The sequence below is a fragment of the Mirounga leonina genome, unplaced genomic scaffold (assembly GCF_011800145.1).
Source record: "Mirounga leonina isolate KUSES-001 unplaced genomic scaffold, KU_Mleo_1.0 Mir_448, whole genome shotgun sequence".
NCBI classification, from domain to species: Eukaryota; Metazoa; Chordata; class Mammalia; order Carnivora; family Phocidae; genus Mirounga; species Mirounga leonina.
This window is the reverse complement of record NW_023270758.1, coordinates 2,556,460-2,571,813: the sequence shown is the minus strand read 5'-3', so window position 1 is coordinate 2,571,813 and position 15,354 is coordinate 2,556,460. Positions and strand designations below refer to the sequence as shown.

Sequence of the window (15,354 nt, the reverse complement as noted above, 5' to 3'; positions counted from 1 at the left end):
GCTGAAAAAATAGTGTAAAATCTCCAATCCTAGTTATTTCTCCCTTTAATTTTGTCATTTTTAAAACTATATTTTGAATCATTAAGCCAATAAACATTTACTATTATATGTTTTTCTGATTAATTGAATTATAGAGTGTCCCTGGTAATGACATATATCTCTGGTAATATTCTTTGTCTTAAAGTCTATTTCCTGTGACATTAATGTGGCACCTTCACTCTTGTACATGGTTTCTCATGGTATGCCATTTTATATACATTTATTTTCAAACTTCCGTCTTTACATTTAAAGTGGCTCCCTGTAAACAGCATGAAATTGGGTCCTGACTTTGTATCCATTCTGATAATCTCTGACTTTTCAATTTGAGCATTTAGTCCTTCATTGATAAATTTGTATTTCCATCTCCCACGTATATTATTTATCTTCTGTTTGTCCTTTTAGTTTTTTGTTTCACTCTTTTCACATTTCTGCCTGAACTTGGGTTAATTGAACATATTGGAATTCCATTTTAATTTTTCACTTCACTCTAGCAATACTTCTATATTTATCTTTAGTTGTCAATGCGGGGTTTACAAAATATATAGTTAATTTTTCATAGTCTCTTTATAGTTAATATTGTAAAATGTAGTAAATGTGAAACTGTAAACGTCCATTTCTATCCCTCATTGCTTTTAATGCTGTAGTTGGCGTATGTCTTACATCTATATATGACATTATGTTATTAACCATGAAAAATAATATATTTTGCTTTAATACACTATGTACTTCAAAGTAACCAACAGGAAAATCATTTTGTATTTACCTAGATATTTAGCATCTCTGGTGCTATTCATTCTTTCCTGAATATATGAGTTTCGTACTGCTGTGGTTTTCCTTTAGACTGAAAACTTACTTAAGGACTTACTTTAGTTAACAATTAGAGAAGAACTATGTTAGTCTTCTTTTATCTGAGAATATCTTTATTTACCTTCATTCTTGGAGTGTATTTTTGCTTTCTTTAGAAGCCTAGGTTGATAGTTGGGTTTTTTCTTGGCACTCTACGATGTCATTTCACTATCTTCTGGCTTCTTTTAATTCATATGAGAAGATACCAAATTGTTTTCTCTTGTATGTAATGCATTGCTTTTCTTTGGCTGTTTTTGAGTTTATTGTTATCTTTGGTTTCCATCAGTTTGACTCTGATGTACCAAGGCATGATGCCAGCTTGGCTAAGCCAGAACCTTATTTGCCAGAATCTTCTTCCCTGTATTATTCCGATTTAGAGTTGGTAAGGAAAGAAGTGCACATGAGATTTGGAAGGCAGAACTGAAGCAGACTTATTAGCCTCAGTCTTATAGCAGTGCATCGCTCTCCTTGTCCACTCCAAACTGTACTAGCAGCTGTGCATAATGCCACTAAAAAGAGTATCATCCAACATAAATCAAGCCACAGTTGTTTACTTAGGATAGATCAGAGAATGGCATTGTCATTTCCCATAATTTTATTCTTTTTTTAATACTTGTTCATTATATTGCTGTGTTTGATAAAGTAATGAATATCTAACAGTTCATTTTACTGTATTTTTCCTGTACCTATGTTTATATCTTACTTGTTTTTTACTAAGTTTTTAATTTTAATTCCAGTATAGTTAACATATGGTGTTATGTTAGTTTTCGGTATACAATATAGTGATTCAAAAATTCTATGCCTTACTGAGTGCTCATCATGATAAGTGTACTCTTAATCCTCTACACCTACTTCACTTATCCCCCTATCCACCTCCTTTCTGGTAACCACCAGTTTGTTCTCTATAGTTAAGAGTCAGCTGCTTGGTTTGTCTCTTTCTCTTTTTTTCTTTGTCTTGTTTCTTAAATTCCACATATGAGTGAAATCATATGGTATTTATCTTTCTCTGACTTATTATACCTAGCATTATTCTCTCTAGCTCCATCCCTATTGTTGCAAATGGCAAGATTCCATTTTTATGACTGAGTAATATTCCACTATATATATATATATATATATATATATATATATGTATCACTCTTCTTTATCCATTCAGTGGACATTTGGACTATTTCTATAATTTGGCTATTGTAAATAATGCTACAATAAACACAGTGGTGCATGTGTCCCTTTGAACCAATGTTTTTGTATTCTTTGGGCAAATAGCCAAAGTGCAATTGCTATTTTTAGCATTTTGAGGAACCTCCATACTGTTTTCCACAGTGGCTGTGCCAGTTTCCATTCCCACCATATAGTGGTGCTTTTTCTCCACATGCTAGCCAACAGCTGTTGTTTCTTGTGCTGTTGATTTTAGCCATTCTGACAGGTATGGGGTGATATCTCATTGTGGTTTTGATTTGCATTTCCCTGATGATGAGTGATGTTAAGCATCTCTTCATGTGTCTGTTAGCCATCTGGATGTCTTCTTCAGAAAAATGTCTGTTCCGTGTCTTCTGCCCATTTTGTAATCGGATTATCTGTTTTTTGGGTGTTGAGTTGTGTAAGTTCTTTACATATTTTGGATACTAACCCTTTATTGTATATGTCATTTGCAAAGATCTTCTCCCATTCAGTAGGTTGTCTTTTAGTTTTGATTGTTTCCTTCACTATGCAGAAGCTTTTTATTTTGATGTAGTCCCAATAGTTTATTTTTGCTTTTGTTTCTCTTGCCTCAGAAAACGTATCTCAAGAAAAGTTGCTATGGCTGATATCAAAGAGGTCACTACTGTGTTCTCTTTTAGAATTTTAATGGTTTCAGGTCTCACATTTAGGTCTTTAACCCATTTCAAATTTATTTTTGTGTGTACAGTGAAAGAAAGTGGCCCAGTTTCTTTCTTTTGCGTATTGCTTTCCAGTTTTTCCAACACCATTTGTTGAAGAGACTGTCCTTTTCCCATTCGATATTCTTTCCTGCTTTGTCAAAGATTAATTGACCATATAACTGTGGGTTGATTTTGTATCCTGCAACTTTATTAACTCATGTATCAGTTCTAGCAGTTTTTTGGTGGAGTCTTTCGGGTTTTCTATGTAGTATCATGTCATCTGCAAATAGTGAAAGTTTCTTCCTAACCAATTTGAATGCCTTTTATTGATTCTTGTTGTCTGATTGCTGTAGCTAGGACTTCCAGCACTATGTTGAATAAAAGTGGTGAGAGTGGACATCCTTGCCTGTAGTTGTCTTTTTTTAGTGGCATCTTTATCTGGTTTTGGTATCAGGATAATGCTGGTCTCATAAAATGAACTTGGAACTTTTTCTTCTTTTTCTATTTTCTGGAAAAGTTTGAGAAGAATAGGTATTAATTCTTCTTAAATGTTTGGTAGAGGGGCACCTGGGTGGCTTGGTCATTAAGCATCTGCCTTTGGCTCAGGTCATGATCCCAGGGTCCTGGGATCGAGCCCCACATCGGGCTCCCTGCTCGGCGGGAAGCCTGTTTCTCCCTCTCCCACTCCCCCTGCTTGTGTTCCCTCTCTTACTGTGTCTCTCTCTGTCAAATAAATAAATAAAATCTTTAAAAAAAAAAAAATCTCGTGCTAGCCTTGTGGGTTTTCCCTTGCAAGTTACGGTTTCCTTTTGTCTTCCTGATTTTACATTTTTTTGTTTTCACTATATTTTGCCAATCTAAGTATAGTATGTCTTGCTATGGGTCTGCTTCTCTGTGCCTCCTGCATCTGGATATCTTTTTCCTTCCTCAGATAGGGATATTTTTAACTATTATTTCTTCACATAAATTTTCTGCCCCCTTTTCTATCTTTTTCTTCTGGAACTACTATAATATGAATGTTATTACATTTGATGGAGTCACTGAGTTCCCTAAGTCTGTTCTTATTTTGCATTATTCTTTTATCTCTCTTTTGTTCAGTTTGATTACTTTCCATTACTCTGTCTTCTAGGTCATTAATTCGTTCCTCTGCTTCTTCCATCCTGCCTTTCATTCCATCAAGCATGCTTCTCATTTTGTTTATTGAGCCCTTTATCTATGCTATGTTATTTCTTATCTCTATGATAAGGGTCTCACTCATATCTTTCACTCTTTTCTTAAGTCCAGTGAGTATCCTTATGATCACTGCTTTAAATTCTGTATTAGGCATGTTACTTATATCTGTTTCTTTTAGATCTCAGGCCATGGCCTTGTCCCGTTCTTTCATTGGGGATAAATTTCTCAGCCAGCTCTTTCTTCTGTTCTTAAAAGTAGTGACTTTATGAAGAAGAGGTCCTGTACTGCCCTGCAGTGCAATGTCCCCTGCTCAGCAGAACCTGACACTTTAGGAGAGTATCCTTTGTGTTGCTTTTACCCTGCTGTTGTCTCTGAGTCACTTATCATTTCAGTGCAGTCATCTGCACTCACTGCCTGTTGTGGGCTGTGCTCACTCTCTGTGGTATTAGTGGGATCCAGGCAGGCCAGCTTTTTTTTTTTTTTTTAAGATTTTATTTATTTATTTGAGAGAGAGAGAATGAGAGAGAGCACATGAGAGGGGGGAGGGTCAGAGGGAGAAGCAGACTTCCTGCCGAGCAGGGAGCCCGATGCAGGACTCTATCCAGGGACTCCAGGATCATGACCTGAGCCGAAGGCAGTCGCTTAACCAACTGAGCCACCCAGGCGCCCAAGGCAGGCCAGCTTTGAGGGGGCATGCCTGCCAGGGAATGTGGGAGTGAGGCAGGGGTGTGAGCAAAATTTGAGCTGGGCTACTAGTCCTATACCAGATCCCCTAAAGCACTGTGACAGCTGAGGGCTCTAGACCATGGCAGCTGGTGGGGGAGGCTGAGCCAGCAATGGCTGGACACAGTTGGGGCTAGTGCATGAAGGTGGCTCAGGGAGTATAGCTCAGTGCCAAGTTGGATGTGCACAGTGCAGTGCCACACTTGTGCACCAGGCAGCTGTGTAGGGGCACACGTGTTAACAAAATTTGCCCTGAGCCCAGAGCCAAGGCTAGCAGACTCCGAGTCGGTGAGTCCTCAGGAGAACTCATGGGCTTAGTGCAGTGCCAGCCCATTAGGTAGCAAATGTCTGTTCAGCACCACCTCCTGCAAATAGCTTTGTGTTTATGCTGGGGGCTGGGGGAGGAAAATGGAATGTGCCAGCTCCCTTGTTTTCGTAGAAGTCCTCCAACACACTCTGAAATCAGTATGCATAGATCTGTCTCTTTTAAAAACTCATGGAATGCAGCCCCTCTGGTTTTTAAAGCCAAATATTATGGGGATTAGTCTTCCTTGTTTAAGCTCCCTGGTGCAAGGGCCTCTTTCATTGCTCATGCATAGCTCCCTCCCTCCTATGGGCAGCCTCCCTCTACCTTTCTGACCTTTGTAACCTTTCAGATGCAGCTTCTTCTCTACATTTAGCTGTGGAGTTTGTTCTGCCAATCTTCAGATTGCTCTCCTGTTTATTTACTTGGATGTGGATGATACCTAGTTATAAACATGGGATGGGGAGAGCTCAGGCTCCTCCTACTCCACCATCTTCCCAAGCTCTGTCCTATACCACTTCTTTATCCATTAATCATCTATTAATGGACACTTGGGCTGCTTCCATAATTTGGCTATTGTAATAAAGCTGCTATAAACATAGGGATGCATGTATGCCTTTGAATTAGTGTTTTTGCATTTTGGGGTTATATACCAGTAGTGAAATTGCTGGATATAATGTAGTTCTATTTTTAACTTTTTGAGGAACCTCCATACTGATTTCCAGAGTGGCTACACCAGTTTCCATTCCCACCAACAGTGCACCAGGATTCCTTTTTCTCCACATCCTCACCAACACTCATTGTTTCTTGTGTTGTTGATTTTAGCCATCCTGACAGGTGTGAGGTGGTATCTCATTGTAGTTTTGATTTGCATTTCCCTGATGATGAGTGATGTTGAGCATCTTTTCATGTGTCAGTTGGCCATCTGGATGTCTTCTTTCAAAAAATGTCTGTTCATGTCTTCTGCTCATTTTGTAATTGGATTATTTGTTTTTTGGGTGTTGAGTTGTGTAAGTTCTTTATATATTTTGGATGCTAACCCTTTATTGAATATGTCATTTGCAAATATCTTCTCCCATTTCATAGGTTGCCTTTTAGTTTTGTTGATTGTTTCCTTCACTGTACAGAAGCTTTTTGTTTTGATTTAGTCCCAAGAGTTAAACATTTTTACTTTTATTTCTCTTGTCTCAGGAGACATATCTAGAAAAATCTTGCTGTGGCCAATGTCAAAGAAATTATTGCCTATGTTCTCTTCCAGGAATTTTATGCTTTCAGGTCTCACATTTAGATCTGTGATCCATTTTATATTTATTTTTATGTATGGTATGAGAAAGTGGTCCAGTTTCATTCTTTTGCATGTTTGCTCTGCAGTTTTCCCTACACCATTTGTTGAAGAGACTGTCTTTTTCCCATTGTATATTCTTTCCTCCTTTGTTGAAGATTCATTGACCATATAACTGTGGCTTTATTTCTGGGTTTTCTGTTCTGTTCTATTGATCTATGTGTCTGTTATTGTTCCAGTACCATATTGTTTTGATTAGTACAGCTTTGTAATATAACTTGAAGTCTGGAATTGTGATATCCTGTCTTGTTTCATTTCATTTTTAAGGTTCTTTTGACTACTTAGAGTCTCTGTGGTTACATACAAATATTGGGATTATTTGTTCTAGTTCTCTGAAAAAATCTGTTGGTACTTTGATAGGGATTGCATTAAATGTGTAGATTGCTTTGGGTACAATAGACAGTTTAACAATATTTGTCCTTCCAATTAATGAGCATAGAATGTCTTTCCATTTTTTTGTGTCATCTTTAATTCTTTCATCAGTGTTTTATAGTTTTCAGAGTGCAGATCTCCCATGATTCAATTCTTACAACATTTATAATTCTTAGAGTTGCAGTTAAATAGCATGGGTGTTTTTTCCAATTTCTGTTTACCAATAAGATTATATTTTAGGGGCGCCTTGGTGGCTCAGTCAGTTAAGCGTCCAACTCTTGATTATGGCTCAGGTCATGGTCCCAGTGTCGTGGGATCGAGCCCCGTGTTGGGCTCTGCACTCAGTGCAGAGTCTGCTTGTCCCTCTCTCTTTGCTCCTCCTCCTAGTCTCCCTCTCTCTCTAAAATAAATAAATAAAATCTTTAAAAAAAAAAAAAAAGATTATATTTTGACCAATGCCCTAACCTTGTGTTAGCATTTGGCACTCTTTATGAGTTGGTGAAAACAAAGGAATAATTCTAGTCATATTTTAAAATTGAGAATTTTTAACTGAGAGGTAATTTTTTACTTTAATTTTAATAAAATTAAAAATAAAATTAAAAGTGGTAAAGATGAATCCTAGCTTGGGGTGTCTTACACAGACTGTCAGAGTCTCAGCAACTTCCCAACTCCTCATCTCTTCAGAACTTATTTTTTTTCTTGTCTGGATGGCAATATGTTGGGGTTTTTTTTCTCCTTTGCCCATAAGTTTTTGTAACTTCACCAACATATATCATAGTATGTATTTCAATATTCTTTTTCTTGGGACGTGATTTCCTTAATTTCAAAGTTAGTCATCTAAGTTTTACCATCTTTGAATTTTTATAGATATTTATAGGTGTGAAACCATTACAGTCTCATCATAATCAAAATATAGAATATTTCCCTCATATCAGAAGTTTTCCTTTGCAAGGAGCTCTTAGGTTTACTCACTTAGTATTCGTCTGAGGTTCAGAGTATCTGTGGTAATGTCCCATTATTCATTCTTCATATTGGTAATTTATTTTTTTACTGATCCGTTAAACTAAAGGTTATTGAATTTTGTAGATATTTTAAATAACCCACTTTTGGTTGCATTGATTTTTTTTCTTCTATGATTTGTATTTCCAATAACACTGAGTTCACTCTTGTCATTATTATATCTTTCTGCTTATTAGGGATTTGTATTATTTGACTTTTATTTCTAGTTTCTTCTGGTAGAAGTTTGGACCACTGAGACTTTATTCTTTTTTCAAAATTTTATTATTTTTAATATAAATATTTAATGATATAAATCTCTCTAATCACTGCTTTAGCTGCATCTCACAGATTTTGAAATATCATGTTTTCATTTCATTCTCTTCAAAACCTATTCTAATATCTTTCATGATTCCTTTTTTGATGCATGAGTTATTTGTAAAGAGTGTTGTTTAATTTCTAAATATTTCAGAATTTTATAGATATTGTTCTGCTGTTGATTTCTAATTTTCTTATTATTGCTGGAGTACATATTCTTCTGTCTTCATAAATTTATGAAGTTGTTTCATGGCCCAAAATATGCCCTATCTTGGCGAATGTTCCTTGTGTACTCGAAAAAATGCATATTCTGCTTTTATTGGTACAGTGTTCTTGAACTGTTAACTAGAAAAAGTTGTTTAATAATGTTGTTCAATTTTTCTGTATTTTGTTTTTTTCATCAACACATTGTACCAACTGTCAAGAGATTAGTGTTAAAGACTCTAGGCATGGCAGTGGATTTGCCTATTTCTGTTTCTTCTTTCCTTTTTTCTCTTTCTTTCTTTCTTTCTTTCTTTCTTTCTTTCATTTCTTGGTTTTGGCCTTATCTAATATTTTAGAGTTAAAATATTAGGGGCACGTACACTTAGGATTTTTATATCCTCTTGATGAATTGGCCCTTTATCATTATGTAATTGCTTTTTTAAAAAATCTCTGGTGATATTCCTTGTTCTATAATATACTCTGATGTTACTCTGCCAATTTTTTCATGTATACATTTTGCATGATGTATCTTTTTTTTATCATTTGACCTTTAACCTGTGTATATTATTATATTTGAAATGAGTTTCTTATAGATAGCATAGTTTACTTTGTTTTAAAGATTATTTATTTATTTATTTGACAGAGAGAGAGAGAGAGACAGCAAGAGAGGGAACGCAAGCGGGGGGGAGTGGGAGAGGGAGAAGCAGGCTTCCTGCAGAACAGGGAGCCCGATGCGGGGCTCGATTCCAGGACCCTGGGATCATGACCTGAGCCAAAGGCAGATGCTTAACAACTGAGCCACCCAGGCACCCACCCCTTCATGTCTTCTTTTGGATTAGCAGTATTTTTATGATTCATTTGCATCTCCACTACTAATTGATTAGCTGAGCCTCTTGGTTGTAACAATATAAACTCTTCCAATCCATGTGCACAGAATATCTTTTCCTTTGTGTCTTTTAAATTTTCTTTCATTGTCTTGTAGTTCTCCGTGTACAGGAATTTCACCTACATGATTAAATTTATTCCTAGGTATTTTATTCTTTCTAATGCAGTTGTAAGTGGGATTGTTTTCTTAATTTCTCTTTCTGATAGATCATTATTAGTGTACAGAAATGCAACAGATTTTTGTACATTGATTTTGTAAACTGCAACTTTACTAAATTCACTAGTTCTCTTTCTTATGATTTTATCTCCTTTTGAATTTCTCTTTTGTTCATATATTGTTTTCCTAATTTCATTAAATTGCCTATTTGTGTTCTCTTATAGCTCACTGAACTTCTTTAAAATAATTATCTTGGGGCACCTGGGTGGCTCAGTTGGTTAAGCGACTGCCTTCAGCTCAGGTCATGATCCCAGGGTCCTGGGATTGAGCCCCGCATCGGGCTCCCTGCTCGGCCAGAAGCCTGCTTCTCCCTCTCCCACTCCCCCTGCTTGTGTTCCCTCTCACGCTGTCTCTCTCTCTCTGTCAATTAAATAAATAAATAAATAAAATCTTTAAAATAATTATCTTGAATTATTTTGTCAGGTAATTTTAAAATCTACAATTCTTTGGGATAAGTTACATGAAATTCATTGTGTTTCTTTAGTGGTATCATGTTTTGTATTTAAAATTTTTTGTTGTTGTTTCTTGACTTTTTTGTGTGTTCCTTTAGCCTTGTATATATGTCTGTGCATTTGTAGGAACAGTCACCTCTTCCAGACTTTATAGACTGGCTTAGGTGGGGAAAGACCTTTACCTACATGTGGGTGTGAAGGCACCAGGTGGGTGGAGTGTGGCCTCTCTGGCTCTAGTTACAGTGGAGTACAGCAGCATCTCTGGCTCAAGGTGTTGGGGTGAACAGTAAAATAAACTATGGGCTGTTTTATCAGCTGAGTTTAGCATTATTGAAGGCTGCAAGGGTCTTTGGCAGTAAAGGCTTATCGTCTCTAGCAGCAGTGAGGGCTGCTGGTGTCCTTAATGACAATGGCTTCTGGAATCTTCTTGTTCTACTTTTCTCTCAAGAAGAGAGATTGTGAACGAAGAGATTCTTCTTGGTACCAAGCTGGGCTAAGTTGAGGAATGGGTTGATGTGGGTAAAATGCATCCTCTACTTTTCTATTTGGCCATCCCTGGATTTTCTCCTCCACCAGGTTGCTGCAGCCTCTTTAAATGTACTCCAGAGCTCTCCAAGGGTTATTTTCTCTGTGGTATTTGTGAAATCATTGATTTGGAGGGGGCCAGCAAGCACTGGGGTCTCCTAATCCACCAACATGCTGATATCACTCTCCATTGTTTTTTGTAAAAAGTCAGGTGTTACTCTTGTTGGGAATCTCTTATAAGTGATAAGTGTTTATCTCTCACTTATTTCAAGATTTTCTCCTTGCCTTTGGCATTCAGCATCTTTTCTGTCTGTACAGATCTATTTGTGTTTATCATACTTGATATTCACTAAGCTATGGATGTGTAGATTAATGTTTTTCATGAAATTTGGGAAGTTCCAGCTATTTCTTTCAATATTTTTCTGCATACTTCTCTCTTTTCCATTTGACATTCCCATTATGCATATATTGATGCACTAAATGGTATCCCACATTTCTCTGAAGCTTTGTTCATTTTTCTTGATTGTTTTTCTCTCCATTCTTCAGGTTTCACACTCCCTTTGTATCTATCTAAGTTTTCTAATTCTTTTTTTCTGCCAATTCAAGTTTGTTATTGAACGCTTCTAGTGAGTTTTTCATTTTAGTTATTATACTTTTCAACTCCAGGACTTCCATTGGATTATTTCTTTTATAATTTCTATCTTGTTATTAGTAATCTTTATTTGATAAAACATTGTCATCATACCTCCCTTTATTCCTTCAAGCATGGTTTCCTTTATTTTGAAAATAGTTATAACGACTACTTTGAACTCTTTGTCTATTAAATCTGACATCTGGTCATTTAATCACAGGCAGTTACTATTGCTTGCTTTTTTTTCCTGTGTATGGGGCACAGTTTCCTGTTTCTTTTATATCTTTTTTTTTTTTTTTTTTTTTTTTGCTGAACTCTAGATATTTAAAATATGTATTGGTTCTGTGGGTATTGCCCTTTCCCAAGGAAATTTTGTTGTTTGCTACTTTGTTTAAGTAACTGGCTGGGATGTTTCTGTGAAGTCTATTTTCCTCGTAGTGTGAAGCCTCTGGTATTGTTCTTCAGAGGATGCAGACCTGGGCATGGGTGCAGTAACCCTGGAATGACAGTGGTTTGAAGGTCTGTCTTTGTCTCTTTCCATGTCCACACCCAACTGTTCAGCTCCACTAACTGCTGGCTGATTTTTGTATTTCTTTCATCAATGCCATAATACATAAATTGCTCCATTGAGGGAACCATTCAATTTGAGCTTCTTTGCAGAAGTAGTTTAAGGTCAGTGTTAAAGATTAGTTCCAATCCAGGAGGGCTCTTCATAGCTGCCTCTTTCCCTGGTTCTTTCTAGTAAATAGCTATCCTGCAGTTAATTTATATTTCTAATGAAGCTACCAGTCATTTCTTAATTGCTTTACACAAAAACCTCCATTGTTTTGAGAGGATGTTTAGGCTTGAATTTCCCTATACTATTTCAAATAAAGACAGTTTCTTTTATAAAAGAAAGTTTATTCTTTAGCCTTTCAGTGTTTAACATACTGTAATTGTAATAAGTCACACTTGATTGAGCTCGGTTGTGGCTGTAGTTTTTCCTGAGGTGTCCAATTCTGGAAAAACAACACACTATGTAATCCTAATTTTTTTTTAAGATTTTTTTTTTTTTTTAATTAGAGAGCGAGCGAGAGAGAAACAGCATGAGAGGAGAGAGGGTCAGAGGGAGAAGCAGGCTCCCCGCTGAGCCGGGAGCCCGATGCGGGACTCGATCCCAGGACCCTGGGATCATGACCTGAGCCGAAGGCAGTTGCTTAACCAACTGAGCCACCCAGGTGCCCGTAATCCTAATTTTTTAATTTGTGGAAATAAAAATCAATCTGTTCTGAACTGACTGGACAAAACAGTCTTCAAAATTATGCCAAATTTCTGTTCTACCATCTAGAGATCAGTTTCCTGAAGCTACTTGGTCTAGTCAAGAGTAATAAAGAGCATTATTATCTTGTAATACTTATCTTGAAAATATAGGCCAATGAGTTTCTTAGGAAAAATCTAGTTAAACCTTGCTGATTTTCTTGGCTTCTATTCCTGATGGATCTTGAAAAAAGTTATTAAGTATTCATGACTGTTTTTTAGAGTTTCCCTACCCTCCTGGAATGATTTCCTTCTTAAAGATCCAAGTGATAAAATCCATTTCTATGAATGCTTTATATTCTGTCTTTTAAACAAATAGCATGATTTCCCTCATATGTGGAATTTAAAACATAAAATGAATGAACGAGGGGTGGGGGTGAGAGAAAGAGGCAAACCAAGAAACAGACTCTGAACTATAGAGAACAAACTGATGGTTATCAGAGGGGAGGTGGGTGAGGGGATGGGTGAAATAGGTGGTAGGGATTAAGGAGTGCACTTGTGATGAGCACCAGGTGTTGAATGGAAGTATTGAATCACTACCTTGTACATCTGAAACTAATATTACACAGTATGTTAACTAACTGGAATTTAAATAAAAACTTAAATAAATAAGTAAATAATAAATAAATTTAAAGTACACATTGTAGCATGTTAATTCACACTCTTTCTACTATGTTGAATGACTTTTTATTCTCCTCTTGACTCCACCATCATTCTTCTGATGAACCATTTATTAGTCAAAACTTAGTCAAGTTGTACATGATGCTGAGGTGATATTCAGATACTTCATGGGATGACTAAAATCTTCCTTTTTAATGTCTTTGAGATTATCCCCCAGTTTAGCTTTCACAAAACCACCCACTCTAGACCAGACACCTAAAGAGCATTCACTTTTATGATTCTTGTTTGAAAATATAGGGAAAAGTGTCCAAAGAACTATCTGGAGAATCTGATGATGAAGAGGTACAAAATGAAAGACAGAGAATCCTAGGGCAGCCTCAGGAGTTGCTGGATTCCACAGTGCTTATTAAGGAACTCACAAAGGTAACCTCATTCACTGGCCAATATACGCCGGCTTCAATTATCCCCAAGAGCATGTCACTGGTGTCCAGGGCACACTGTGGTTCTTCAGAATCTATGTGTATTTTTCCAGTGTAATAGGAGAGTTCTTGTGAAACTGTCTGAAGTCATGGTCCCTAGGGTCTGAGGTATTTATTTGGTCTTCAAAGACTCTTTACTAAATAGTGTTTTCTGGATTTTTTCAGATATATTTTAAGTATCCAGTCATTCTGGCTGTGAAAAATATATCTGTTACAATCCAAAGAGGGGAGTGCTTTGGATTGCTTGGATTCAATGGAGCTGGAAAAACGACTACCTTCCAAATTTTGACTGGAGAAGAAACTGTTACGTCTGGGGATGTGTTCATTGAGCACTTTAGCATCACTAAAAGTCTCCAAAAGGTAAGAAACAATTACAGTCTAAGATATGAGAAGCTTGATGCCTTAGGGGTACAGGAAACAGGCAGGTGTTGAAGATAATAGACGGCAGTCATGGTAGACATTGATATTGATATTGATACTGTCGCCTCAGTAGATTCTGGAGAAAGAAATTTTTGAGTAGAGAGAGACAACAAGAATAGAATCTAAGACAAGATTATCTTTTGTGTTCTTTGAAACTACTAGAGTAAAAGTCAAGTTCTCTCAACAGTACATCTAACATATGCCAGACAAGGTACTGTAAGGAAGGAAAGACTGGGCAGAAGATGTAGTTCACTTATAAGAGCAGTTCGCTTGTAACTGAGGTCTTCATACACCTTAGAACTCTGGAACATGACGGCCTTTCGGAATGGTCCCAAATCAAGGCAAGGTAGCTGTCTTTTGTATCCCTGAATCAGTCAGCCGTTGGGTGCACATGCCATCCGTGGGAGAGTGCATTAACTTTGGGAAAGCTAAGTGGGAACAAAAATTCAAGAAGAAGAAAATGGTCAGTGGTGTCAGATTCCAGGAAATCTCAGGCAATGTAAAGCCTGAATAGAGTGTATTGGATTTAGCAACTAAAACTTCACTGATGGAGTTAGCAAGAACTATTGTACTATGGTCAGTTGAGTGGTAGTAATGGGAGCCTAAATGGTGCATTTCTTTCTTCTTTAGTTCATGGCACATTGTCATTATGACATCAGGAAGATGGGGTTGTGGGAGCCTGCATACTCTAGGATGAACAGTATTCTAGTAACGGAGGTGAAGCTAAGAATTTGGGTTATACTTTGAAGAAAGTTAGCTTTGAAGCAAAGGGAAACATTAGAATTGACCCAAAGTTGTGAGAATGAGACAGGGGATATTTTATACATTAAACAACTTGACCACATTTATACTAGAAGGGAAAAAATTGAAATAGAGGAAGAAATGTTGTATGATGAAAGGAGGTGAATGGGTTCTTCCAGATGGTTCTTGGGGTCAGAGATTCCAAAATTCCCAGCAGGCACTATGGAGGTTCCTCAAAAAATTAAAAATAGAAATATCAGATGATCTGGAAATTTCACTACTGCGTATTCACCCAAAGAAAACAAAAACACTAATTCAAAAAAATATATGCACCCCTATGTTTATTGCAGAATTATTTACAGTAGCCAAGATATGAAAGCAACCTAAGGTATCCATTGATAGGTGAAGGGATAAAGAAGAGGTGGTATATACAATGGAATATCACTTAGCCATAATAAAGAATGATACCTTGCCGTTTGCAACAACATGGATAGATCTAGATTGTATTATGCTAAGTGAAATAAGTCAGACAGAGAAAGACAAATACCATGTGACTTTACTTATATGTGGAATCTAAAAAACAAATGATTTTATTAATTTGGGTCCTTTCTCTTTTCTTTTGGATAAGTCTGGCCAGAGGTTTACCAATCTTATTAATTCTTTCAAAGAACCAGATCCTAGTTTCATTTATCTGTTCTACTGTTCTTCTAGTTTCTATTTCATTGATTTCTGCTTTAATCTTTAATATGTCTCTTCTCCTGCTGGGTCAAGGCTTTATTTGCTGCTCTTTCTCCAGATCCTTTAGATGTAAGGTTAGCTTGTCATTTGGGATTTTTCTAATTTTTTGAGAGAGGCTTGGATGGCTATATACTTCCTTGTAAGGACCACCTTTGCAGTATCCCATAGGT

At 36.7% G+C, this 15,354-nt stretch overlaps 1 protein-coding gene across 1 annotated transcript in view; it reads left to right on the top strand.

Moving 5' to 3' along the window:
• The window catches only part of LOC117999113 (ATP-binding cassette sub-family A member 3-like), a 137,887-nt gene that overhangs the window by 103,793 nt on the left and 18,740 nt on the right, over positions 1–15,354 (top strand). The window contains exons 25-26 of the mRNA XM_034988027.1: positions 13,104–13,229; positions 13,451–13,645. Of these exons, the coding sequence (XP_034843918.1) occupies positions 13,104–13,229; positions 13,451–13,645 (321 nt within the window). The remainder of the gene's footprint in view (positions 1–13,103; positions 13,230–13,450; positions 13,646–15,354) is intronic.